This window comes from Budorcas taxicolor, chromosome 11 (assembly GCF_023091745.1).
Source record: "Budorcas taxicolor isolate Tak-1 chromosome 11, Takin1.1, whole genome shotgun sequence".
NCBI classification, from domain to species: domain Eukaryota; kingdom Metazoa; phylum Chordata; class Mammalia; order Artiodactyla; family Bovidae; genus Budorcas; species Budorcas taxicolor.
This window is the reverse complement of record NC_068920.1, coordinates 96,482,715-96,508,576: the sequence shown is the minus strand read 5'-3', so window position 1 is coordinate 96,508,576 and position 25,862 is coordinate 96,482,715. Positions and strand designations below refer to the sequence as shown.

Sequence of the window (25,862 nt, the reverse complement as noted above, 5' to 3'; positions counted from 1 at the left end):
TTATCCTGATTTGTCTTGACTTTTTATTGGTGGACTTAAAGGATCATGCCTGGTGAGAAGAGCATTTACCACGGCTATTTGAAAGACTTTTGCAATCTTCTCCCTTTTCTCAGGCCTTCTGGGGGAGGCATTGGCTGCCACTCTGATGTCTGTTTCTGATAAGTGAGTTTTAGTCTCTAACAACTCCTGGGAATTTTGTCGGCAGAGACCGGGTGAGATCATTTTGCTTTCCGCTGAGTTTCCTTTCTCTGTTTTTTTGGACTATTCTGATGAGCGTGACCCTGAAGCATTCAGTAATACCTCTGTTCTCTCAGGAACTGTTGGCCTACTCCCTGGTTTTATCTCTGTCTGCACAAAAACTCCATGTCTCTGGAAAGGAAAACAAAGTTGATGTTAACCAGGGCACACAAGTTGCTGGAAGATGCAGCTGTGACCTGAGTTCATGTATTAGCTCAAGTCCTGGTTGAAACAGGCTCTTACTTCTCTGCCTGTTCATTAGCTGTCACCTTAGTCTGAAACTGTAGACTGCAGCAGCATAATTATTATTGGTGAACCATTCAAACAAAGTATGAACAAAGGTGCACCAGAAAATGAACAGGAAAGGAAAAGCAAAGTCAGAGGAGCATCTCATTATCTCTCATTCTCAATTTTTCTGTCATTTGGATTGTATGAGACTATTCATATCAAGTTTCCTTTCTTGCTCTTTGGTTTGCTATGGAAACAGTAGAAACTGCAGTTTAAAGACCTAAGGATTTATGATTGCATCGCAAACAGGTATTAGTTCCAACAACTAATAGTTGTGAAATGTTATTGTTAGCCATCGTGAAATAGGAAAACAAACATCTGTAGTTGGTAAAAAAAAAAAAAAATAATCCAGCAATTGGCTGTTACATTATTGTTTAAATTTATAAACCTGATATGCATCACCCTGCTACATATATACAGAAATTTATCAAATTGCTTTGCTTTCAGTTCAGTTCAGTTGTTCAGTCGTGTCCGACTCTTTGCAACCCCATGAATCGCAGCACACCAGGCCTCCCTGTCCATCACCAACTCCCAGAGTTCACCCAAACTCATGTACATCGAGTCGGTGATGCCATCCAACCATTTCATCCTGTTGTCCCCTTCTCCTCCTGCCCCCAATCCCTCCCAGCATCAGGGTCTTTTCCGATGAGTTAGTTCTTCGCATCAGGTGGCCAAAGGATTGGAGTTTCAGCCTCAGCATCAGTCCTTCCAATGAACATCCAGGACTCATCTCCTTTAGAATGGACTGGTTGGATCTCTTTGCAGTCCAAGGGACTCTCAAGAGTCTTCTCCAACACCACAGTCCAAAAGCATTAATTCTTCGGTGCTCAGCTTTCTTCACAGTCCAACTCTCACATCCATACATGACCACTGGAAAAACCATAGCCTTGACTAGATGGACCTTTGTTGGCAAAGTAATATTTCTGCTTTTGAATATGCTATCTAGGTTGGTCATAACTTTCCTTCCAAGGAGTAAGCATCTTTTAATTTCATGACTGCAGTCACCATCTGCAGTGATTTTGGAGCCCCCAAAAACAAAGTCTCTCACTGTTTCCACTGTTTCCCCATCTATTTCCCATGAAGTGATGGGACCAGATGCCATGATATTTGTTTTCTGAATGTTGAGCTTTAAGCCAACTTTTTCACTCTCCTCTTTCACTTTCATCAAGAGACTTTTTAGTTCCTCTTCACTTTCTGCCATAAGGGTGGTGTCATCTGCATATCTGAGACTATTGATATTTCTCCCCGCAATCTTGATTCCAGTTTGTGCTTCTTCCAGCCCAGCGTTTCTCATGAAGTACTCTGCATATTAGTTAAATAAGCAGGGTGACAGTATACAGCCTTGACATACTCCTTTTCCTATTTGGAACTTGCTTTATGCTAAGTGAATGATTTTACTAATTTGAACCAAATTCCAAATACTGTGATCCAAAATGATGATATCATTCTTTAGTTTTGATTATGACATGTGTTTAAGATTTTTATCCTCCTAATAACCATGTTAGTTTGTTTAAATCAACTTTGAGAAAGATGATTGTGACTTGAAAAAGCTTGGAGTTCTAGCATAAATCTATCCACCATCATAAAGTATTAAATAATTGATTCTAAATACTGTCTCACCTTTCCCCGAATGGGCTCATTGGGTGTTTTCCTGGCATCATATTGATGTATAAAAGAGATGCGCTCTCTAAAGTTCCTTTGAAGTTCTGCTGATGCATCGGGAGAGACAAGTGGAACTGAGGGGGAAAAAGATTTTCTGAAGGTCAGGATACAAGTTAGATTTGTATATGGAAACATAAGTATTTATAATATTTTGCTTTATAAAGAATGTGAATGAAACTAAATTGTTTTAAGTATGCAAGGTTACCTAAACATGTCTAAATAATACTATGATAGATTTATCATTCTTTCTCTATGAGAAGAACCAAATCAAAACAACCAAATTAGCCCCACATGTGGAATTGCTAGTAATTTAAAAAGCTAATATTAATGCAATTCAGTTTAGTTTAGTCCCTCAGTTGTGTCCAACTCTGCAACCCCATGGACTGCAGCACACAAGGCTTCCCTGTCCATTACTAACTCCCAGAGCTTGCTCAAACTCATGTCTCGAGTTGGTGATGCCATCCAACCATCTCATCCTTTGTTGTCCCTTCTCCTCTTGCCTTCAATCTTTCCCACCATAAGGGCCTTTTCCAGTGAGTAAGCTCTTCACATCAGGTGGCCAAAGTATTGTTGGAGTTTCAGCTTCAGCATCAATCCTTCCAATGAATATTCAGGACTGACTTCCTTTAGGATTAACTGGTTTGATCTCCTTGCAGTCCAAGGGACACTCAAGAGTCTTCTCCAACACCACAGTTTAAAAGCATCAATTCTTTGGTGCTCAGCTTTTTTTATAGTCCGACTCTGACATCGATACATGACTACTGGAAAAACCATAGCTTTGATGGCTTTTAAAAACCTACTGTTAGATCTGCTTCTTGCACATATACCAACCAAAGTGCTAGGAAAAGCATAAGTACAATTTATTTGTCAGGTTTTTTTTTTTTTTTTTTTTTTTACTACTAGAAAGGTTTTGAGAAATTTATGCACAAATTGCTCTCAGATAGCACTGACAGATCAACTGGAAGATTCCAGGGCTGCTGCACCTAGAATTAAACACATAATTCTTTTCATTTCCTATTAACAGAGGCTCTGAAACTTTGCAAGAGTATTAAGCTCTCTAAAAATCACTTTAAAGTAATCTTTTAATGTGGGTAATAGCTATCTATGCAGGGGTTTATTATGTTGGACTCTCAATGTTAAAACTTTTTAATTTTTAAAACTCACTTTATTTCTGCTTTTAGCACACAATGTTATATAAGCAGTCAGAGTAACACCCAGTTTAGTGACATAAAATTCTGTCAAGGAAAAAATTAAAACTTTCTCCTTTTTATAGAATAGCATTGAAACATGTATATTATCATATGTGAAACAGATCGCCAATCCAGGTTTGATTCATGAGACAGGGTGCTCAGGGCTGGTGCACTGGGATGACCCTGAGGGATGGGATGAGGAGGGAGGAGGGAGGGGTGTTCAGGATGGGAAGCAGATGTACACCCATGGCTGATTCATGTCAATGTATGGGAAAACCCACTACAATATTGTAATTAGCCTCCAATTAAAATAAATAAATTAATTTTAAAAAATAAATAAACATTTCTCCTTTTTATAGAAAAGACATACATAAGGTAATTACATACATATCACTACCATATCTATCGAGTGATAACAAGAAACTGATAACAGTGGTTGCTGCAGGAGGATGGAGTTAGCGGACTGGAGGATGGAGGTGGAGAAAGGTGGATTCACTTTCACTCTTCGTCCTATTGTACCATTTGAATTTTGTACCATATGCATGTATTCACTATTAAAAAATAAAATTTAATTTAAAAAATGCCTTTAAAATTAGGGAGTGGGTATAAAAAGGAAAAATGTTAGTAAATTTACATTTATTAAGTATTCACAAATTCAGTTCAATAGTCAGACATTAATATAAACTAATTTTACTAGCAGGAATGAAGCATTCAAACATTTATATATTACATGATATGAGATGGCATTCTTTTCCAGCTACCAGGAAAAAATGCTAATTGATAACATTTCCTTGATTTCTAACTGAGATCAGATACTCAAAACTCATTTTCTACCTAATCATTACCTTTCCTTTAGGATTTGCTATCACACAAAAGATAGCAGGTGCCAAAAATTTGTGGACAACCACTAAATTGAGAAAATTCCAGCCATAACATATTTTTCTACCAATTTGGAAAAGACTGTCAGTTTTGGGGTAAATGTCACGGTACAGCTCACAGAATGTTAATGTTTCCAGGAACATAGTCTGATAACTTTGTGAATAAAATGAAGCTCTTCTAATTTGAGGCATTAATTAGGTGGAGTCAATGGAGTATCCAAAGCATGGGCTTTGGGAAAAGATAGACGTGTTTTCAAATTCCAGCTCTCCCACATATCCCACCCGTGTCACTTTGGACAAATCACTTCTGTCTCTAAAATGAGGATAATAATACTTCCCTTTCAGAGCTGTGAGGATTAAAGACAGTGTCTATAAAGTCTCCAGGATGATGGACCAAATTAGAAAGGGATTTCCAAGTTAAGGCTGCAGGAGAGCTCTTTCATATCCTGACAAAAGGGAAACCATCAGGCATGAATTCAATGAACTATCAAAAAGACTGTGAGAAAACTATAGAGTTTAGTAAACCAGTATGAAGTGTTGGTGGCAGCTTGGGCTGGAGGATAGGAGATCCGAAATAGCCAGTGGAGAATAGGTTGAGAGCTTTTCAGATCTGCTCTTGACTTACCCCTGCCTTGCCTTAGGAAGATCATTGTTTGCCTGAAGGCAGCAGAAACTGGCAGCAACAGTCTAGCCATCTGTTGTCGACTTAGTGACATCAGTGAAACAGTACAGAAATCCCTCCAGGGTAAGAAGCTGATGAAAATGGATGCATGCGGCCCCCTTGGGCATTTCCTCCTCCAGCATTCCCCTAGCAACTGTCAGTGCTGGTGAATTAAAAACATCAAGAGCTTTCTCTCAGTGACGCCTCTTTTCAGGAGTTTAAAGGAGAAAGGAGTGGAGACCTGACTAGAGGATTGGTCTCAGTAGGGACAAAAAATAGAGATGGTCAAAACCTGGTTTTGTGGGGCCTGACTCACAGCTGGCCCAGCTTGACCTTCATCTTCTTGCCTTAAATTCACTGGGAGGCACACAATCCAAGCCCTGGTCTTTAGTCTTGCCCTCATAGAAGTTGATAATTCCCCTTGTGGAATATGACCTAAAGTTAAACTAGAGAGACACTGTAAAAGAAAGACAACAAAATTTAAAACATGTATGTGAAGGAGAATTATTAGAACCTATGCACCAAGAATAGAATAAGCATAACAAATATCCTCAAAGATATAGAAGGTATTAATAATAAAGCAAGAATGAGAACATAAAAAAGAATCATGTAAAATATTAGAAATGAAAAATTAATAGTTGAAATGGAAATGATGAGATAAATAACATTTATGAACTAGAAAGTCAGACTGAGATGCTCTCCTAGAAGACATCTGGAAAGGTTAAAAGAATAAAATTAAAAAGCTAAGAGACATGGATGATAGAAATACTAATACTAGAATTCAGGAAATCTAGAAGACAGAAAATGAAGTGTTTAAGGATGATAAATATATTAGAATTAAAATCCAGAGGCCTCAGAGTGAAAGGGGTCACAGATTACCAAACAGGTAGCAGGGTCAGAAGTAAGATGGAGCCGGTGAGGCCCATGGGATGCAAATTTAAGGAGGCACTTGCGCAATGCTGGGAGCGAGTGCGTCCCTACATTTTGCACCCTGGATCTCTCATTTGGCTCACACTCCTCCAAATCCTGCATGGTAGATAAAGAAAACTTATCTTAGACATTTTATAGAGAAATTTAAAGTCATGTGAGACAAAGAAAAAATTTTAAATGTTTTCAAAGAGGAGAGGTAGATTACCTGCAAAAGAGTAAATAAGCAGATTTATATCAAACTTGATAACAACAACATTGGACACATGATAACATTAATATTTTTTAAATATTAAAGGGAAAAGTCTTTAAGCCTGGATTTTCTATATCCAGCCAAACTGTCATTTAATTATGAAGCCAGAATAAAAAATATTCGGAGGCAAAGAAGGCCTCAGAATATTTTCCTGTAAAACAGATCACTTCAAAAAATTTCTAGAGGAAGAACTCAAGAATAGAAATAAATCAAGAAGGGTTTATGTTTAAACCTTATGTGCCTAAGGTTTATGTTCAACTTGAGTTTAAATATCAAAGAATAAGTGAAAGTTACTATCTACTATTATATTTAAAAATTAAAGGCTTAAGGAAAGAAATATCTTTAAATTTATAATGTTAAAACTAGAATATTAATTTAAATCATAAGTAACTATAAGCTCTTTCTGTATACAAAGACTTCCTTAAAACATAAAAAAGATCTACTGAAACATGAGCCCTTCAAAGGATTAACAACTGGCTTACTTGCACACTTGACGTAACAATAGAATCCAGATGACAGTGGAATAATACCTTCCTGGTATAAAAGCTAAGTAACTGTGGATCTAGAATTCTATATCCAGCTATACTTTCATTCATTAAAGAGTGAGGGCAATTTAGTTTACACAGTTTCAGACAAAGAGAGGTCACGAGTTGGCCATTCCTAAATTCTAATGGAAAGAACTATTTAAAGACATTGAACTAGTGTGTTACACTGATGGCCCCAAAGAATCAGGCCTTCCAGTATTCACATCCTTGCACAGTCCCTCTGTGAATGTGAACTGGCATTGTGATTAACTTCAGTCAATTGGAGGCAGAAGCAATATCATGCCAGTTCCAGGATAATGTTTAAGAAAACACTGTGTTCTTGAGAGCCCTGAACTGCCATGTAAGAAGTCCATCTACCCTGCTAGAGAAACCACATTCAGAGACCAAATGCAGAAGGAGAGGCCCAATTATTCCAGCATCCTAGCTGGGTTCCGTCCTCAGACGACCTGTCAACTAAATTAAGCCACTCAAGTGCCCAACGATAAGACCAGCCAAAGAACTGCCCAGCTGAGCACAGCCCAGATTGCAGAATCATGAGCAAATAAAATAATTGTTGTTTTAAGCAACTAAATGTTGGAGTGACTTGTTAGGCAGATAACAGCCAGAAAGACTTCAGAAGGAAGTTAATTAAATCATCTTTTAAATAGGACCTCCCAGAATCTTAAAAGTAGTAACTTAAAAAAATATCTTCATGGAGACTAATAAAGAGGCAAGGAAGGCAATCTAGAGTATTACAGAAAGAAGTTCCTTACCCAGACATTATTAAAAGTAGACATAACTACCATATTCATTTATGCAAATATATGAGATTTTAAAGGAAGCCCACAGTAGTGAAGATCATCTAAGTGGGAAAACATCAAAGAAGATATTCAAGTTCTTAGTGGTTACTTAAGAATTCAAATTGGACCCAAAATAATTACTTAAAAGAAGCCTTGTTAGATGAGGCTTCCAAAAGTAAGGCAAAGTCTATGAAAAATATTTGAAATCCACTCTCTGTTTCTTGGAAACTTCTAATTAAAATAGGAATTTTCCAAACAAGTTGGTGTCTGGCCATCTATATTTTATCAACAAAGGCAGGATTTGTTCAAGCACACAACTTGCTCCTCATATTAATGGGAACTTAGCAGTTTTTACTTTGAAAAATGTTCTTAACTTTTTGTTTGTATCTACTTAAGAAAGCATTCCTCAGTATAATTTTTCTATTAGAAACCCCATTCTTCAAAGTAGGATTTATTTTCATCTTAAATAAAAGATTATTAATGTAAAAACAACAGTACAGATTTTCAAAATACAGTGAAAAATAAGAAACTTAAATACAATTATAGCAAGAAATCATTGTCATACCCTGATACAGAAGAAGCAACACAAACTAAAACCTATTTTAGAAAAATATTTTTAGCACTGTATCTGAATTTGCAAGAATGTTAAAATATTAAGTAATTTATAACCAGTCAAAATTTCATTTAAATTAGAAATACCTCCCTTATAAACTAGATCAGCTTTTCCAATTTATAAAGTTTTATTATATAAAACCAAAAGTGAACACTTACTTCTACAGCGACTCAGATATGATGGAGTATAGCCATTTGTTAAACTGACCATGGATGGTAGCCAGGAAATTGTGTGGTGGTACAAGACATAAAGGGCACTTTCATTATCAGCACAAGATGACATTACTAAAATGCCAAAAGCCAGGCGTAATTAAGTGGGCTGATGGAAAAGAATAACTATGAGATGACTTTTGTTAGTAACGCATGTTTATATACACGTTTTCTGTCTGTATGCATATATATAAATATGTACACATGTATATATACATTAAAAATCGACATATACAGACTGGTTTGTATATACATTTTAAAATGTTATATAAACTAAAATCATTCTCATCTAGTATCCAAACACCATCTAAACTGAATAAATTGCAGGTTTATGTTATGTGTTATTAGTTTAAGTTATATTATGACTTTATATAATCTACTGAATAATATGAATTATCATTTAACTTAATAAATAATTGTTGAGTCTGGGCATAGTGGTAGGACCTGGAATATAGTAATGATCTTGGCAATGAGAAATACCAATAAAAGAACAAGAGAGAGAGAGGAAGAGACAGAAAGAGGAAAAAGATAGTACAGTGATAGTAAAGAAATTAAAATGTCTTAAAGCCTTAAGGAAACAAAAGAGAACTAAATATGAGCAAAGATACTAACAAATTTGGAAGTTGGGAAGCAGATGGATAAGTGGCAATTGACTTGAGTAGATCCCAGAAAACTGGAAGCTAAGTGCTTGTGGAGGAGGAGGTGGGGTGAAAATCAATCTAGTTCATGCGTTTGGCATCAGATGCTTCTGAGGCCAGCAGCATGCAAAGTGGTGCAAGGTGAATCTGTAACCTGAAGATTGCCTGAGGGATTCCCAGATTTTCTCTCCCCTACTCCAGGCAGAGCTTGGAGGATTCCTCTTTGAGAAAACTAACAGACCTATAGACAGTGATTATGGTTGTTCCTTTATGAAATGGCCAGGTCCTGCTTGTTCATCCTAGAACAAAGCCTGTCTCTGTGTTGTCTTCCACCATGTCCCTTCTTGAACCAGAGAAGAAACAGCTACTTTCAGAGAAAGTATTGGGACTGACTGGTTTGCTCACAAAAAAAGTCAGTAACTGGCAAAGAATCACAGTCAATGATGAAACATGTCTAGATATTTTAAGCAGTCCATTTACCAAAATTTTATTGAAGTGCAAAGGCATTTTCTTTGAGGAAGTGTCTGTTTGGAATTTCACTTTGTACTTTTTGCGCAAACCACACCCTGATGCATCCTTTTCAGTTTGTTTCTTTAACACAGAATGGAAACTTAAGGAAGCTTTTGAAGGAAAATGAGTTACAGCGTCCTTCAAAATTTTAAAAATTTGTGCTCTCTCTTCTTTTACAGTTATTTTACCCACTCTTAGTTAGCATTTTTAAGTTAGTGAATGACCTTTTAGCAAGTCTTTACTAAAGCATTCAACTTTGAATGTTTTATAGAAAAAACTACTTAAAAAAAAAACCCAACTCAGATCCTTGGAAGGATCTTGTAAAAACGTAAATGATATCACTCTCCCCGTTTAGAGCCTCCAGTTATTTCTCATTGTTTGTAGAATAAATGTCAGATTCTTTGCTGTGGTCTACATGATCTACCTACTTTATCTCCTGCTGGTCCTGATATCATGGTATGGGGATTTAGAGAAGGAGTATATAACTCAGACCAAGGAGGCAGAGAATACTCTTTTCAGAACCAATTTTCGCCTGTGTACTTGGTTCTGAAACAAACATGACTTTCAGGAGACCAAGTAGGTAGTGCCTGATCTGTGTGTTTGTGTTAGTCGCTTAGTTGGTCCTACCCTTTTTGACCCCATGGACTGTGGCCTGCTAGGCTCCTCTGCCCATGGAATTCTCCAGGCAAGAATACTGGAGTGGGTTGCCATGCCCTTCTCCAGGAGATCTTCCCAACCCAGGCATTGAAGCTGGGTCTCCTGCACTGCAGGCAGATTCTTTCCAGTCTGAGCCACCAGGGAAGCTTTAAAAAGTTCTATGTTGTGTCTATAGAGTGATGCTAAAAGTTGAAAACTACTATATAGTATTTACAATATATTAACAATCATATGAATTTTGTTCATTTAATGACCAAATACTGTGCTAGTACTACATTTCTTTCTCATTTGATCCCATGCCCGGTGTCACTAGGGGTTAAAAAAGGTTCTAGTGTAAATGTCAAATAGAATCCTCTTTGCTAGGTTAAAAATGGTTTCCCCTGAGATCTTTGAAGACATTAACTCCATTGTGCTCTTCCAGCAGTGTTGCTTAATTCCATATACTTATTCTTTAGGTGGTGACTTGGTTTTCTTTTAATGGAAACTTTTAGAATCTTTTTATAATTGTTGTTTACAGTTTCATAGTGATATGTAGGTGTGTCTCTTTTTTTTCCCCTTCATATTTTTAAGTACTCAGTGGACTCTTTCAGTGGCTTTCTTTTAATTGGGAAATTATTATTATTTTAGAGGCTGTGTAGAATACTGGTTATTTTTAATTTTAATATTTGCTGCATGGCATATGGGATCTTATAGTTCCCCAACGAGGGATCTAACCTGTGTCTCTTGCAGTGGAAGTGCAGAATCTTAACCACTGGACTGCCAGGGAAGTCCAAGTACTGGTTATTTTTACAGGTACTAGAGTCAGAGTGAGTTCAGACACCAGTTATTTGCTGTGTAGTCTTGGGGGAATTATTTTTTAAAACTCTTAAACTCTGGTTTCTTATCTGAAAAATGAGAGTATTAATAGTATTGTGCTCAGTCACTCAGTCGTGCCCAAATCTCTATGACCCTCATGGACTGTAGCCTACAGGCTCCTCTGCCCATGGAATTTTCCAGGCAAGAGTACTGGAGTGAGTAGCCATTTCCTACTCCAAAGGATCTTCCCAACCCAGGGATTGAACTGCATTGGCACACGGATTCTTTACCACTAGTGTCACCTATACTATTAATATTATATTCCATAATGTTGCTGTGAGAATTGAAAGAGTTAACATTTAGAAGTTTCATAAAGTACCTGGCAGATAGTATATGCTTAATAAATGTTTAGGGCTTCCCTGGTGGCTCAGATTATAAAGAATCTGCCTGCAATGCAGGAGACCTGGGGACACGATTGAGAGGCCAACACTTTCACTTTCAATAAATGTTATGTGTGGATAATTCTCTCTCTTTTACATTTACTCTTTTCTGGAGCTCCAGAAGAGTTGGAACTCCAAGAATGATTCTCTATTTTGTTTTTATTCTCTCATATTTTCTAAGGTTTTTGTCTTTGTTTTTTTTATGCTCTGTGATATTTTCTTGACTTTATGCTCCAAACTAAAAAATATATATAATTTGGCATAATTCTAATCTTTGGTTGTGCCTTCATAAGTTAAGAATAGGAGAGGAGACCAGTTTGAAATACTGAACTAACTAGTGTGGTAGTTGACATCTGGCTGAGACACTGGACTCTAGCAGCCAATGTGGGGAGAGGTTAGAGTGCTCATGACTTGGAGAAGTTATTTCAGTAACCCTCTAATTCTCCCTCCACACTTTCCATTTTGCTTTGTCTCCTGACTGAGCCTTCAGACACTTCTGTTTTTTTTCAGGCAGATTGGCTCTCCTTTGTTGCGTCTCCTTCTATATATTCTACATTATTGCTTCTTCGCTGTCTTTTATCCATCAGCAGTCTTCCATTCCTTCTCATATGTCAGAAAGCTCTTCCTTCCCTTCCTCTCATTTTATGGGTCTTTTGTGGGTTGACTGCTTTGGTATCATGTAGTAGGGTTGTGGGAGGCAGGGGATTTAGATGTTTCTGCTCAGTCTACCATCTTGAATTAGAAGTGGAAACTTTATTACATTCCTAAAAGAGACACCATTGTTATAGATTATCTCATGGCTTGTCCTCCCGATGTATTGCCCTTCTTGAGGTGGAAATGATATTAAATATGACTATTTTCTAATATCCGACCTTCAGTCTAGCTGCCTTTTGTATCCTTAACTAGACTGGCCAGTCACTGAGGCCAGAAGGCTACAACTGAGGGACTGTTGACCTCAAAGCAATCCTTCACTGCTTACTGTTGTGTTCAGAAAGTTTGATATTTATCTTGTGAACTTTTGTATAGGGTGAGAACAGAGAGGGTACTCAATAAATACATTTTTGTTTGGACTTGATCCTGCACTTCTAGTTGTTGTTAAGTCGCTCAGTCATTTCTGATTCTTTGCCACCCTATGGACTGCAGCACACCAGACTCCCTTGACCTTCTCCATCTCCCCGAGTTTGCTCAAACTCATGTCCATTGAGTTGGTGATACCATCCAACCATTTCATCCTTTATCGTCCCCATCTCCTGCCTTCAGTCTTTCCCAGTATCAGGGTCTTTTCCAGTGAGTTGGCTCTTCACAGCAGGCCAGGGTATTGGAGCTTCAGCTTCAGCATCAGTCCTTCCAATGAATATTGAGGGTTGATGTCCTTTAGGATTGACTGGTTTGATCTCCTTGCTGTCCAAGGGATTCTCAGGAGATTTCTCCAACACCATAGTACAAAAGCATGAATTCTTTGGCACTTAGCCTTCTTTATGGTCTAAATTCCACATCCATCCATGACACTAGAAAAACCATAGTTTTGACTATACATACCTTTATCAGCAAAGTAATGTCTCTGCTTTTTAACACGCTGTTTAGATTTGTCCTAGCTTTTCTTCCAAGGAGCAAGCATCTTTTAATTTTGTGGCTGCAGTAACTATCTGCAGTGATTTTGGAGCCCAAGAAAATAAAGTCTGTCACTGTTTCCATTATTTTCCCATCTATTTGCCATGAAGTGATGGGCCAGATACCATGATCTTTTTTGACTGTTGAGTTTTAAACCAACTTTTTCACTCTCCTCTTTCACTTTCATCAAGAGGCTCTTTAGTTCTTCTTCACTTTCTGCCATAAGGGTGGTGTCATCTGCATATCTGAGGTTATTGATTCTTCTCCTGGCAAGCTTGATGTCTGCTTGAAGACTTGCTAAATGGAGAAGGAAATGGCAACCCACTCCAGTATTCTTGCTTGGAAAATCCCACGGACAGAGGAGCCTGGCAGGCTACTAATGCAGTCATGGGGTCAAAAAAAGAGAATTATTAAAAATTGTATTCCCAAATAAACCCTTAAACATACATAAACTGCAGTGTTTTATTGGAAGTATTCTAGTTAATTAATACTGATGAAGATTCACATTCAGGACAAGAGCTAACAAAAATGGTTCTTTCTTCATAGGCTCTTCCCAGACCATGGTAAACCACCACTCAGCCTTAAAAATGTGAAGCACTGTTATCTCTAAACATGTATTGATATTAGTGTCATTGATCAAATACAATTCACCTAAGTGAAAGAACTCGAGTGAATTTTTTTTTTTTTTTTTTTTTGGTAGTCATTTGGGGGAGGAGGGAGCCATGTTTTACTTCATTTCACCAGTAGAGTCAATTGACCTAGACTTTTTTAGTTGGCTTAGAAAAATAGAAATAATTTCTCATTATGGTAAAAGTAAGTTAGTAAATGTGGGCAAAAAAAAAGGCTTGCCAAAAAATCCTACTCCTGTGGCAGAGATGGGTAGGACTGGGTTAAGAAATAGAAACAAATTGAATAAGTGTGAAAGACTTAGATATGATGATGATGCCATCAGGTAAAACAAATTTTAGATCTCAAACTCTATGAATAGTGTATAGAACAGTATTTCCTAAATTATGTTTTGTGAGATACCAGTCATGTAGATGATCTTCTGCAAAGGATGGAGTTGTCTTTTACATTCAAACATAGCATACTTCATTCCTCTTCTTGGAAACTCATTATGCTTATGCTTAGAATAAGGGTTTTAAGACTTCTGTAGTAAGAAAAAAACTGTTTCACTTTATAAATTCAGTTTTTCCCTGTTTTTTTTTTTTTGAGCAGTATCTATAAACATCATAAAAACTAGTGTCCCTCAGTGTGTTTTTTGAGAAATACTGCTTGTTAGAGTTGCCTCCTATTTTAACAGTTACAGTTTTAAAAGTTTGCTGGCAATAATGTGCAGAATGCCACTATATTTCTGACTTGGAGGCTAGTGTTATCAATGATTATTACAATTTTTATTATGTTACATTAAACATGTTTAGAGCTAAATTGTCCACCAGGAAGGGATGAGAAATGAACTTGTCAAGGGCTGCACTTGCCGCATATATATTTTCAACTCCTGTAGAGGACTAGTTTTTCCCAGGAGGTAAAAGCACATCTAATACATCTTAATTTGATAGCAGTAACTTGAGACATGGCGACATGCTAACCTTACCTATTCCGTAAGAAGGCTTTTGCAACTTGCTGTATTTGACTGGAGAAACCAATGGGCATGTTGGCTTCTTAAAGTCACTCCTCTGGGTGCTCTTAGTGTCATAAGGTGGTTGGAATGGATTTTTCAGTCCTTTACTATGTGGCCACCAGTCACCCTTCATGAGAAGGAAAATGGAAACATAAAATTGGATATTATAAGATATTTTCATGTGCTGTTTGATGTCTGTGAATGTTTAGTAATTTGAATCAACAAGTTACTGGATTTTTCTAGTACTAAAATACAGTTCTGAAATCTAGGAATAAACGTATTGAATATTTTCACAAAGGCTATATTTCTTAAAAGGCATCTAAAAATGCATTATCACGTACTTTTAGCTAAAATACAGCTGCTAAGTTTTTAAACTACCTTCTATCCACAGATGGAGTGGTAAAAATCAACAAAATAGTTATGTTTCTATGTTTTATACTATAGTTATATATATATGTACACATGTATGCCTATGTATTAACATATAGTAAACATGATTTAACCTAAAATTTACATTCTGTTCTTTTCCTTTCAGCAATACAAATAATGTATTATCATCTAAGATGATGGTTTTTTAAAGTTTTTAGTCCATGACCCCTACCACAAAATACATTTTATGTCATGCAAGAGTATCCACTGCATACATTCACATATAACTAGAGGTTTCACAAAACAATACTTATTTTTATGACATGCAGTGCACTTGGCTATTTTTCTATTATATTACTTTTTTATTTTCATTTCATAAAGCTGGTTGCTGTCCACATGGATTTATAACTCACTAATGACTCAGTTTGAAAAATTTTGTTCTAAGCAGAAATATCTCCAGTGTTACTGAATTTTTCATAATAAAACATGACCTAAGTGTGAAGCAAATGAAGAGTCTACATTAGCCCATTTGACAATTTGATCTTCTAGAAGCTGAGAAAGCAGTGAGGTGAATTGTTACTTGTCTTAGAACTGCCTAAAAAATTTTTCATCTGGTTGATCAGGTAGAAGAGGACCTTGGGAAAAGGGAACTGTGATACCTCAGAGTTCTTGGATATTAGAGAATGAGAGTAACCTTGCTGCTGCTGCTGCTGCTGCTAAGTTGCTTCAGTCATGTCCGACTCTGTGCGACCCCAGAGATGGCAGCCCACCAGGCTCCCCTGCCCCTGGGATTCTCCAGGCAAGAACACTGCCTGGAGAGTAACCTTGGGTATATTCAAACAGCTACCCAGGGCTTTAAAGAAAGAGATCATCCTTTTAAAATATCAACTGTTATTGCACAGTCAGAGACTTTAAAATATGATTCAAGGGCGATAAATATGAAATTCTAGTAAGTTAAATTCTGAAAATACAATTGAAGCTGCACTGATTTAAAAAAGGAGGAGACATCTAAAGAAACCTATATGGCTATATTAGGGAGTTAGCTTTCAACTGAGCTAATTTCCAAAGAGACCTGTATGTATAAAAAGGTGCACAGTAGTAGATTCAAAGAAAACATACTCTAATGGAGTCATCTTGTCAGGAGATTGTCAAGAAGCTTAGATAGCAGAAAGTTATGAAAATACCAAAGGAAGGAAAAGTAGGGTATTCTGGGGAAAGAAATCTATTATAGCAAGAAATCTCGGAAAGGCTTAGAATTCGAAGTGTGCCTTGTTTAGAGCTGAAGTCAGAGCCATTCAATCCAAGGTTCTTCCTTAAGAGAAATTATCTTCAAACTGAAAAGATGGGATGGGGACTTCCCTGGTGGTCCAGGGGTTAAAATTTCACACTGCCAATGTCCGGGGCAAGGGTTTGCTCCCTGGTTGGGGAACTAAGATCCCACATGCTGTTTGGCATGGCCAAAAGAGTCAATTATCTATTTATTTATTTTCGACTGTGCTGGGTCTTCATTGCTGCTGGCTTTTCTTTAGTCTCAGCAAGCAGGGGCTACTCTCTAGTTGCCGTGCACTGGCTCCTCATTGTGGAGGCTTCTCTTGTTGCGGAGCACGGGCTCTAGAGAGGGTTCCCTACTCACGAGGTTCAGCAGCTGCAGAACATGGGTTCAGCTGTTGCAGTTCCTGGGCTCTAGAGCACAGGCTCAGTAGTTGTGGTGCACAGGCTTAGTTGCTCAGTGGCATAAGGAATCTTTCCAGATCAAGGATTGAACTTGTGTCTCCTGCATTGGCTGTCAGATTCTTTATCACTGAGCCACCAGGGAAGCCCCCAAACGATTAAAAAAAAAAAAAGATAAGATGGACATGGACCAAAGATCATGTGCATGAACTAAGCCCTGCACAGTTTAAAAGAGTTCGACCTCCCTTTGCAACTGGTAATGAGGGCCAGTAACAACCTGTAACCAGAGGTAAAAATGAATGTTTGCACAAATCAAAGAATTTTGGAGTAGGAAAAACCGGCTAATGCCTCATTTTTCAGAATGAACTTAAAAGTGAATTGCGACAAAGACTACTTGATGTAGATCCGAGGAATTCTAGAACAGATCACTACACAGATGGCATCTTCTAACTCTGGCTCAAAATAGTTTCGTCTTACTGTTGTCAGAGTGCCTGCTTCTTGCTCTTCTCTACTCTGTGATTACTGTGGTGCTTATGTCCCAGGGTCTAGGCCTTCTCTCCCTTATTCTTGACACAAGGTGTTGAGGTGTGTACCAGTTCTACCAGATATGTACACACACTGTACAGATGAGAAAACTGGTGGCAGATGAAGTAACTTCCCCAAGGTGTATCTCTACCAGGTAGCAGAGCTGCACCCGATTCTGCCCCCATCTATTGGTGTGAGCCTCTCATTTCTGTGCTGCACTGCTATCGCAAATCTGCTGTGGAAGGCAAAGCCAGACAAACACCAAGTTATTTAAATTATTTCAAAAATAAAAAGAGGCTATAAGTAAATATCTTGAGAAAGATCTTCTATGATAAGGTTTTTTAAAGATTATTATTATTATTATTTTTGGCTGTACTGATTCTTCATTGCTATGCTGGTTCTTCATTGTTGTGTTTGGGCTTTCTCTAGTTGTGAATGAGTAGAGAGCTACTCTCTAGTTTCAATAGGTGGTGGTGGCTTCTCTTGTTGTGGCACCCAGGCTTAGTTGCTCCACGGTATGTGGGATCTTCCCAGACCAGGGATCAAACCTGTGTCTCCCACCCTGGCAAGCAGATTCCCAACCACTGGACAAACAGGGAAGCCATATGATAAGGTTTTAAAGTATTTTCTTTATATAATCTTCTGTAGGTCAGAAATTTATTTTGCTAACATCCAAGTTACTGGAGAAGTGACTCTGGAACGAGTGACTTCTGGTAGACTTCAGTTTTTTCCCTTAAACCAGAGTATAGTGCAAAAGCTAGCCTTAAAGCAGAGATTGTTCACCTTTCAAGAAAACTTGAATTTAGAATTTTACCAAAATGGTCTCTCTGGTTTTACAGATGCATATAAGGAAAATAATGAGCAATTTTTCTTGTTGTGATTGATGATTTTAAGACCCTTGGAGTTGGTGAGTGTTCTGATTACTGTCATCAATTGGATGAATCCTCACTTCAGGAGAATGAAATCCTACAGTTAAAAACTTTTTTTATCTTTTCTATTTCTGGATAGTTTGCCCTATGCCCCCAAAGTCTGGTTCCTTCCTAGAAGACTGAAAGCGAGTATGCACCCAGATACTTGTGTATGCCCTTTTGGTCCAAGCATTTGCTCAGATTATAAAGATGAAAGGTAAAGGTGGAGGCTTACTTTTTTTCCTTTACCTCACGCTGAAGGGGAGGACTAAGGATAAAACTTTACCACTCTGTGTACAGTCACTTACACTGGATTGCGAGGGGCTGATGTGGAGTTATTTATGATAAAGGAGACTGGAAAAGGCCCGCTCTGTAATTGCTCTGTCTAGGTTTTGGGGGTCAGACCACAATCCTGCAGATTGTAGAGGGAGTTTTGCCTAAAGAAAAAGTTGTTCCCCAAACTTTGGACCCAGAGAGAGGATGAAGTCCTCACTTCCAGCCCAGGGTCCCTGCCCCAGGATGGCCAGCACTGGGGCTCCATGGTAGGAAGGTACCTGGAGATTCCTAACGGCAAGACCTACTATGATGTAGGCTCCTGGAATGCCCAAGAGCCGTTGTACTGCAGGCCTCTTGGCTACACTTGGAAACCACTGTGAGGCCATCTCTATATTATACTTCTGTCATCCCAATATCTTCAGAAATGCATCACTAAAATTACTTCCATTCTTTGAGAAACTAAGGGAGAATCCTGGGGGGATATAGCGAAAGCAAGTGGGATATCCTGGAGAAAATAGTTAAGAGAATGTTAGAGGTGGTAAGCCAAGCTCTAGAGCAGCCTGGCCAAGATGACTGCTGGTCATGATGGGGGTGTGGTGATGGGGGTGCTGTCTGTGGAACATAACATTATACTGTAGGGATTCCTAGGGAAATACAGACTTTTGACAACAATTTACACATAGATAATCATATGTTTTTTAGTATACCTCCGTGGCTTTGAAAAATTTGTGTTATGGCAAACACTAGAGTTACATTGTATCCACATTCCTCTGTATTTTGTTGTGGATCAGAAAGAATGCTGAAAAATACCTTTTTAAGCAATTCATACTTTGCTCAATAACAGTTACTCTTTTTTTTTTTAATAGTGAAAACTTTTATATTTGGAATTAGCCACCTGGACTCAGTTTAAATGATCCCAATTTTGTTGGCAACATCCAAAGCAGCATAGTCAGGAGCCAGTCAAACATGCACCTTCTTCTCTCCATCAGGCCTGCTTAGGATGTTGTCCTTAGCCATGTCAATGTCATAGAGCTTCTTCACAGCCTGTTTAGTTTGGTGCTGGGTGGCCTTGACAGCCACAGTGAATACCAGTGTGTTGCTGTCTCTATTTTCTTCACGGCTGACTTGTGGTGAAGGGGAATCTCATGATGGCATACTGGTCAGCTTTGTTTCTCCTAGGGGCGCTCGTCCAAGGATATTTGGGCTGCCTCCTGAGCCGCAGTGTTTGGGCCATTGGAAGGTGGGTGACCTCCAGATCTTTTGTTTGTGGCTGTGGACGCCTTTCAACACTGCTTTTTTGGCCTTTGCTTTGGTTTCAGCTTTGAGAGGGGCAGGGGCTTCCTTCTTTGCCTTCGGCACCATTTTCAGGAAAAGGCAACAGTTATCCTTGAATTGTGTTCTGTGGAATACTAGTTCTGCAGCATGTTAATAAGTATTATATAAAAGAGGTTTCCATAGTTAAATAGATTTTACAAATACTAAGATAAGCAAGTTAAACAAGTTTACCAAAGGATTTCTCAGAACCTTTATCTACTGATGTGAATTGTGAAGCTCTCAGAAGGGTATATAAAAATACAACTTTTCCACAGCATATTTGACTTTGAAGCTTTATTTTGTTGAGCACATAGCCAAAGGTTAGTGCTCCAAAAAATATAATTTGTAAAACACTGACCTAGTATAATTGTCTTTGAAATATCAATATTTACCAATATTTTAAAATATAAGACAACCAAATTAGTTTTCATTGGAACTAACAGAGCTGAAACTTGTTTTTACTTTTTCTAATATCACCAATTTGATGTCCCTATGTAGAACTATATAATTGATTATTTAGTTTAAAAATCTTGCAAATAAGTAAAATCAACCAATCTGATATGCTAAAGACATTTTCTTAAAAAAATACATAACATATATGTCAATTTAAATATTTAAGTAACTTTATTTTCTTTACTCATTTTAAAGCCTTTATTACTATAAACCAGTTAATTTTTAAAAACCAAGGTAAACTTTATTTATTTATCTATTTATTTCACATTTACACACAGGGCTGTGGTGTGCTGTTTCATGACATGAATAGTTGATGTTATCTGTGTAAACAGAGCTCACAAAAAGCAATCTCTATTTAAATGTTAAGTTAAATCGGAATTATACCTAACCTTCTCTGGAGTAGGAAATGGCAACCCACTGCAGTGTGCTTGCCTGGAAAATTCCATGGACAGAGGAGCCTGGTGGGCTACAGTCCATGGGGTCACAAAGAGTTGGACATGACTAGGCACACCTAACCTTACATGGCAAAGGGACTTGGCGGCTATGACAGATGATCTTGGAAAGGGGAAATTATCCAGATTATTTTTTTCTAAGGATCCCAGTATAATCACAAGGGTCTATAGAAGAATGAGGCAGGGAAGTCAGTCACAGATTTGAAGATGCTATGCTGTTGGCTTTAAGAGGGGTCTGTGAGCCAAGGAATGCAGCAACCTCTAGAAGGTGGGAAAGACAAGGAAGTGGATTCTTCCTTAGAGCCTGGTGAAGGAACCAGCTCTGCCAGTGGCCAATGAGATTGACTGTGGACTTTTGAGCTTCAGAACTGTTGAGAATAACTTTGTGTTGCTTTAAGCTATGGTTTTAAGTTTGTGGTAATCATTAACAGCAACATAGGAAACTAATACAATAAACCTCAACAAACCTGATTCTAAAAAAAGATAATGGACTATATTTAATATAATAGTGAATGAAAGTGTGATTCAGCTAAACTGAGAGTCCTGGGTCGGAAATGCGACTGTGACATTTGCTTACTATGTCATCTCAGGTTATGTTAATTTACTGTATTAGAGCATGTCATCACTAAATTATTTCCAATAGTTTCTCCTAGAAATAGTTGTCCAGATTAAAGGATATAGTTTACATGAAACTCTTAGCTCATTCCTAGCACGTTGCACACTTTCAATAATCGGTAGCTATTTTTTATAGGAAGTATTTGAATTATTGAGTATCATGGAAATTTTTATAATATCTGTCACAAATACAATATTTTAGAAGAGATTTCTTCAATAGCCGCTCCTCTCCCTAAGCACTGCTGAGTGACTATAATCTGATCCAGTTGAGAAAAACAATTATTTGGATTCCTTCTATACAAACACACACATTGTTTGCATGCAAACATTATCTGTGAGTATTGTTCCAGATTACTGCTTTTAACTATTGGATTATAAAAAGGATTAGTCTGAGATATGTCACACCCTCTAAGTAGTCTGTGACAAAATGATCCTGCAAAACATTTCTGAATCTAAATCTATGTTTGTACGTAATGAACATCGATCCAACCTGATTTTCTGGCTCTTTTTTGACATCTATGTAGGGAACTGGTTCATTGCATGTTCTTACATTTGTGTTAATGAATTTAGCATAATATACACGTCCTCTCCCAACACATGGTTTTGAATGTTGAATACTTTTTCCAGGTTTTTTTTCATGTTTGAATTCTTCTTTTTCAGTTACATACAGTATACCAACATCTTCTATTTTATGCTGTCTGAAAAACATAATTAAATAGTATATCCTTTATTCCAATGAACATTTCAGTGCTGATTGATAATCATATAAAATAAGATTTAAATATATTTCGGGTGTCAAGACAATTTAGGCTTTATTAATAAATATTAGGGGATGGTGCAATTAAAATTTGAGAAGGTATCCTCTCATTTGAAATCATATAAAAGATAAAGATATTTGTTTTAATCGTGATTCTTTATTACTATTATACCGATGCAGTGTACAGACATTTGCTTGGAGTAAAGAAAGAGTAGTGATTTGATCATTCTTACAAATCATGTTTACAGTATTTATTCAGGTTCCTATGTCACATGCTAATTTTAATTCATCTTCTTTAAGTTAGTTATGTAGTAAATTTAGTTATCTGGACAAGGTGACGAAGCCATCTAGTTAATTTTAAAGGCCCACCTAGCAGACTTACAAAAGCTCCCAAATGAGCACTATTATTTATCTTTTCAGGAAGAGACCACTATGCAGACATCAGAACAGCTAATTCAATCTCATCATTTTTTGCTTCTAATGACTACCCTGGAATAAAAATAAAAATTATTGAGTTTTTTTCTAATGTTATCAATAAAAATATTTTAAAGGAATAGTTTATAAAGTTGTTTCTCCTTTCAAATGAGTAATAGACTTTATAAAAGGTGCTTTTTAAAAAATTTCAGATACTTGAAAAATAAAGGTAAGAACAAAATATTGAGTTTAGACTTTTTATGTAGAAAAAAGTCAAAGCCCTGACCCATGGAAGGTGAATGAATATTAGAAATTTATAGAGAAAGTGAATATTCTGTTTAGCTTTGTCCATGGCCCTGCTGCTACTGCTGCTAAGTCGCTTCAGTCATGTCCGACTCTGTGCGACCCCATAGAAGGCAGCCCCTCAGACTTCCCCGTCCCTGGGATTCTCCAGGCAAGAACACTGGAGTGGGTTGCCATTTCCTTCTCCAGTGCTTGAAAGTGAGAAGTGAAAGTGAAGTTGCTCAGTCGTGTCTGACTCTTCGCGACCGCATGGACTGCAGCCTACCAGGCTCCTCCGCCCATGGGATTTTCCAGGCAAGAGTACTGGAGTGGGTGTCCATGACCCTACCTTACTTCAAACCAAAGCCAAGTCCATCTCTTCTATCTTGTCAGGTTTTCCAGTTAAAACCCTCCAGTGGCACAACTGAAGCGACTTAGCAGCAGCAGCAGCAGTGGCTTTCCATTGCATTTACGATAAAACACTTCGTCCTTATCATAACTCTGAGACCCTGTGTGACCCTACTCCCGCTAATCTCTTCAGTCAGACTGCCTACCTTCAGTTCCTGGAACACACTAGTCTCCTCTCCCCTCAGGGCATCTGCTGGACCCCACAGCTCCCTGCACAGCTCCTGACTCATTACCATTTAGGTCTCCAGCTGAAACCTCATCTCCTCAGAAGCTTTTGGGCTTCCCTAGTGGCTCAGTGGGTAAAGAATCCAGAAGCTTTTCCTAGACTTCCCCTTCCCACACCATGTATTCTCTGTTTTAGTACTTTGTTCATTTCTTTCATAACACAAACTACGATTTATCATTTATGTACCTATTTTTGTTTACTTGTTCTAGTAAGCACTACAAATATCCTTTACAAGCCATTAAGTTCCATGAAGGTGGTGACTGGGTTTCATTCATCATTATGTACCCAGTATCCAGACAAGTGTCTTGCCACTATACTGTCTACACATTTCTGGTGAATCTGCTGGACTTGTCTGTCACTCTGGCTTTGTGTTAGCTATACACACCCAACCCTCACCCAGAACACACACAATATTCAGGACCCTTGGATTCCAGTTCCCTGTGTCCCAACAGAAGTTGCTGTCTGTGAAGGGTTTGGAAAAAATGATTACTGGTTAAGTGTAAATCACTTCAAAGGCTTTTCCTGTTATCTTTTCAGAAATGAATTTATTTAAAGGCCATTATCATCGTAGACTTCTGGCATTAGTTTTTTCCATCTGCTTCTCATAGTTGTAACCCAGAAGTACATTTGTACTAGAATCAGGTCCCTAAGGAAAGGACTGTGGCTGTTTGCTCACATACTGATGCAGTCATTTGATTAAGTATTTGTGGTCTGAGTGGCTCTAGATTGACTCATAAATGTGAAATATGGAGTTCTTAGTTATCTCTTACTAGAAAGAAAGCACAGTTAAAAATACTGCTGCTGCTGCTGCTAAGTCGCTTCAGTCGTGTCCGACTCTGTGCGACCCCATAGATGGCAGCCCACCAGGCTCCCCTGTCCCTGGGATTCTCCAGGCGAGAAGTGGAGTGGGTTGCCATTTCCTTCTCCAGTGCATGAAAGTGAAAAGTGAAAGTGAAGCTGCTCAGTCGTGTCTGACTCACAGCGACTCCAGGGACTGCAGCCTACCAGGCTCCTCCGTCCATGGGATTTTCCAGGCAAGAGTACTGGAGTGGGTTGCCATTGCCTTCTCCAGTTAAAAATACTAGTGGGCTCTGAAGTAAGTCAGACCTGGGTTGGAATCCCAGCTCTGCCATTTACTGTCTGAGCTTTGGTTTCCAATTCTTTGCATGGTAAGGACAATAATACCTATCATAAGACATGTGAGAATAACGTTAAATCATTCATTCTTTCAATAAATATTTGCGTTATATGCTCGCTGCTGTTTGAGGCACTGAGGATAGAGAAGCAACAAAGTAAACAGAGCTTACATTTTAGCAGGTGAAGGCAATTGAGAAATAAAAAGTAAAATATATAGTCTTTTAAGTACTGAGGACAAAAATAAATCAGGGAATGGGGGAAAGAAGCCCGTGTCTATGGGAGGTAGGTGGCATTTTTAGATAAGGTGGAGGCTGCATTATGAAGGTGGCAATGAAAAAAGGAAAGAGGGGAGAGAACTAAGTGGATATTGAGGGAGTGCATTCTAGCAAGGGAACTGTAGCTGTCAAAGCTTTGCAGCAGAAGTACCTGACCTTAGGACGGTGGTTTTTCAAGCGTGGTTCCTGGAGTAGCAGCCCTGGTATCAGTTGTTAATTTGTCAGAAATGCAAATTCAAGGGCCCCCTCCCTAACCTACCAAATCAATCTTTGGGGCAGGTTCCCAGGAAATTCTATTATTCTTATATACATTGAAATTTGAGAACCACCATTTTAGAGACAAAAGTATCAGGCTTTGGAAGCAAATAACCTGGCTTCACGACAGAACAAGCTGTAACAAGCTGCTTGATTGAATAGTTCTCAAAATTAAGGGTACATCACAATCACCTGGAGGTTTTGTTAACACCTAATTATCATGCCCTTCTAGAGTTTCTGATATGGTGCATCTATGGAGAGAAAGGGAACCTCTCACCACCTCCCAGAATGTGCATTTTGAATAAGTGCTCAGGTGATGCTGACGCTGTTCTGGGGACCACACTCAGAAAGTTACTGCAGATGTAGCAGGGAGGCCTCAGTGCTGGAGCAGAACCCTGTCAGAGGGAGGCAAGTCCAGACAAGGCCAAGGAAAGCAAAGGACACACAGTGGCCTCTGTAGAAGCTTTTCCTCTGCAGTGGCCAAGGATGAACAGGAATCTAAATTTATGCTGTAAAAAGACCACGCAGAACGCTGCCTTGAGTGGGAATGACGGTAGAGATACTGGATCGTGGAGGAGTCTGCATTTATTTTCAAGGTAAAGCCTACAGAATTTGCTAATAAATTAGATGTCAGAAGGAATGGATGATTCAAGATGGTATATTGTCAGGAATTTTAGGCCAAGAAATGCATGTAAATTGCCTGATACATTGTAGGCGCTCAGTAAACAATGCGTTTTAAAAAGTATTATTGCACTCAATACTAGAAGTTAGAGTAGGAAAGGGGATTGGCAGAGGAAAGGCCCTGATGGCCTGAAGACACCCTTCGGATCTCACTTAACCCTCCCCCCAGGGAAGAAAACATTTTCGGAAGGAGAAATAGAAAACCAATGCTCAGCACTTACTGCTGCTTATCCTCCTTTCCCTCCATGGGCTCCTACGGTCTGACTCGAGGCAATGAGGAGCCTCACAGGAAAACCATGGACTAAACCCTGCCAGGAAAGGGACGCGCGT

The 25,862-nt window shown here is 38.3% G+C and overlaps 1 protein-coding gene and 1 pseudogene across 1 annotated transcript; both read right to left on the bottom strand.

Annotated features, from left to right (window-relative positions):
* On the bottom strand, positions 1 to 25,779 carry C11H2orf73 (chromosome 11 C2orf73 homolog). The gene is given in 5 exon segments (XM_052649468.1): positions 1 to 369; positions 2,146 to 2,261; positions 14,488 to 14,641; positions 21,588 to 21,795; positions 25,754 to 25,779. Coding segments are annotated over 5 exon segments (873 nt in total).
* On the bottom strand, positions 19,170 to 19,625 carry LOC128056662 (60S ribosomal protein L23a-like; annotated as a pseudogene).
* Positions 25,780 to 25,862: the final 83 nt, after the last annotated feature.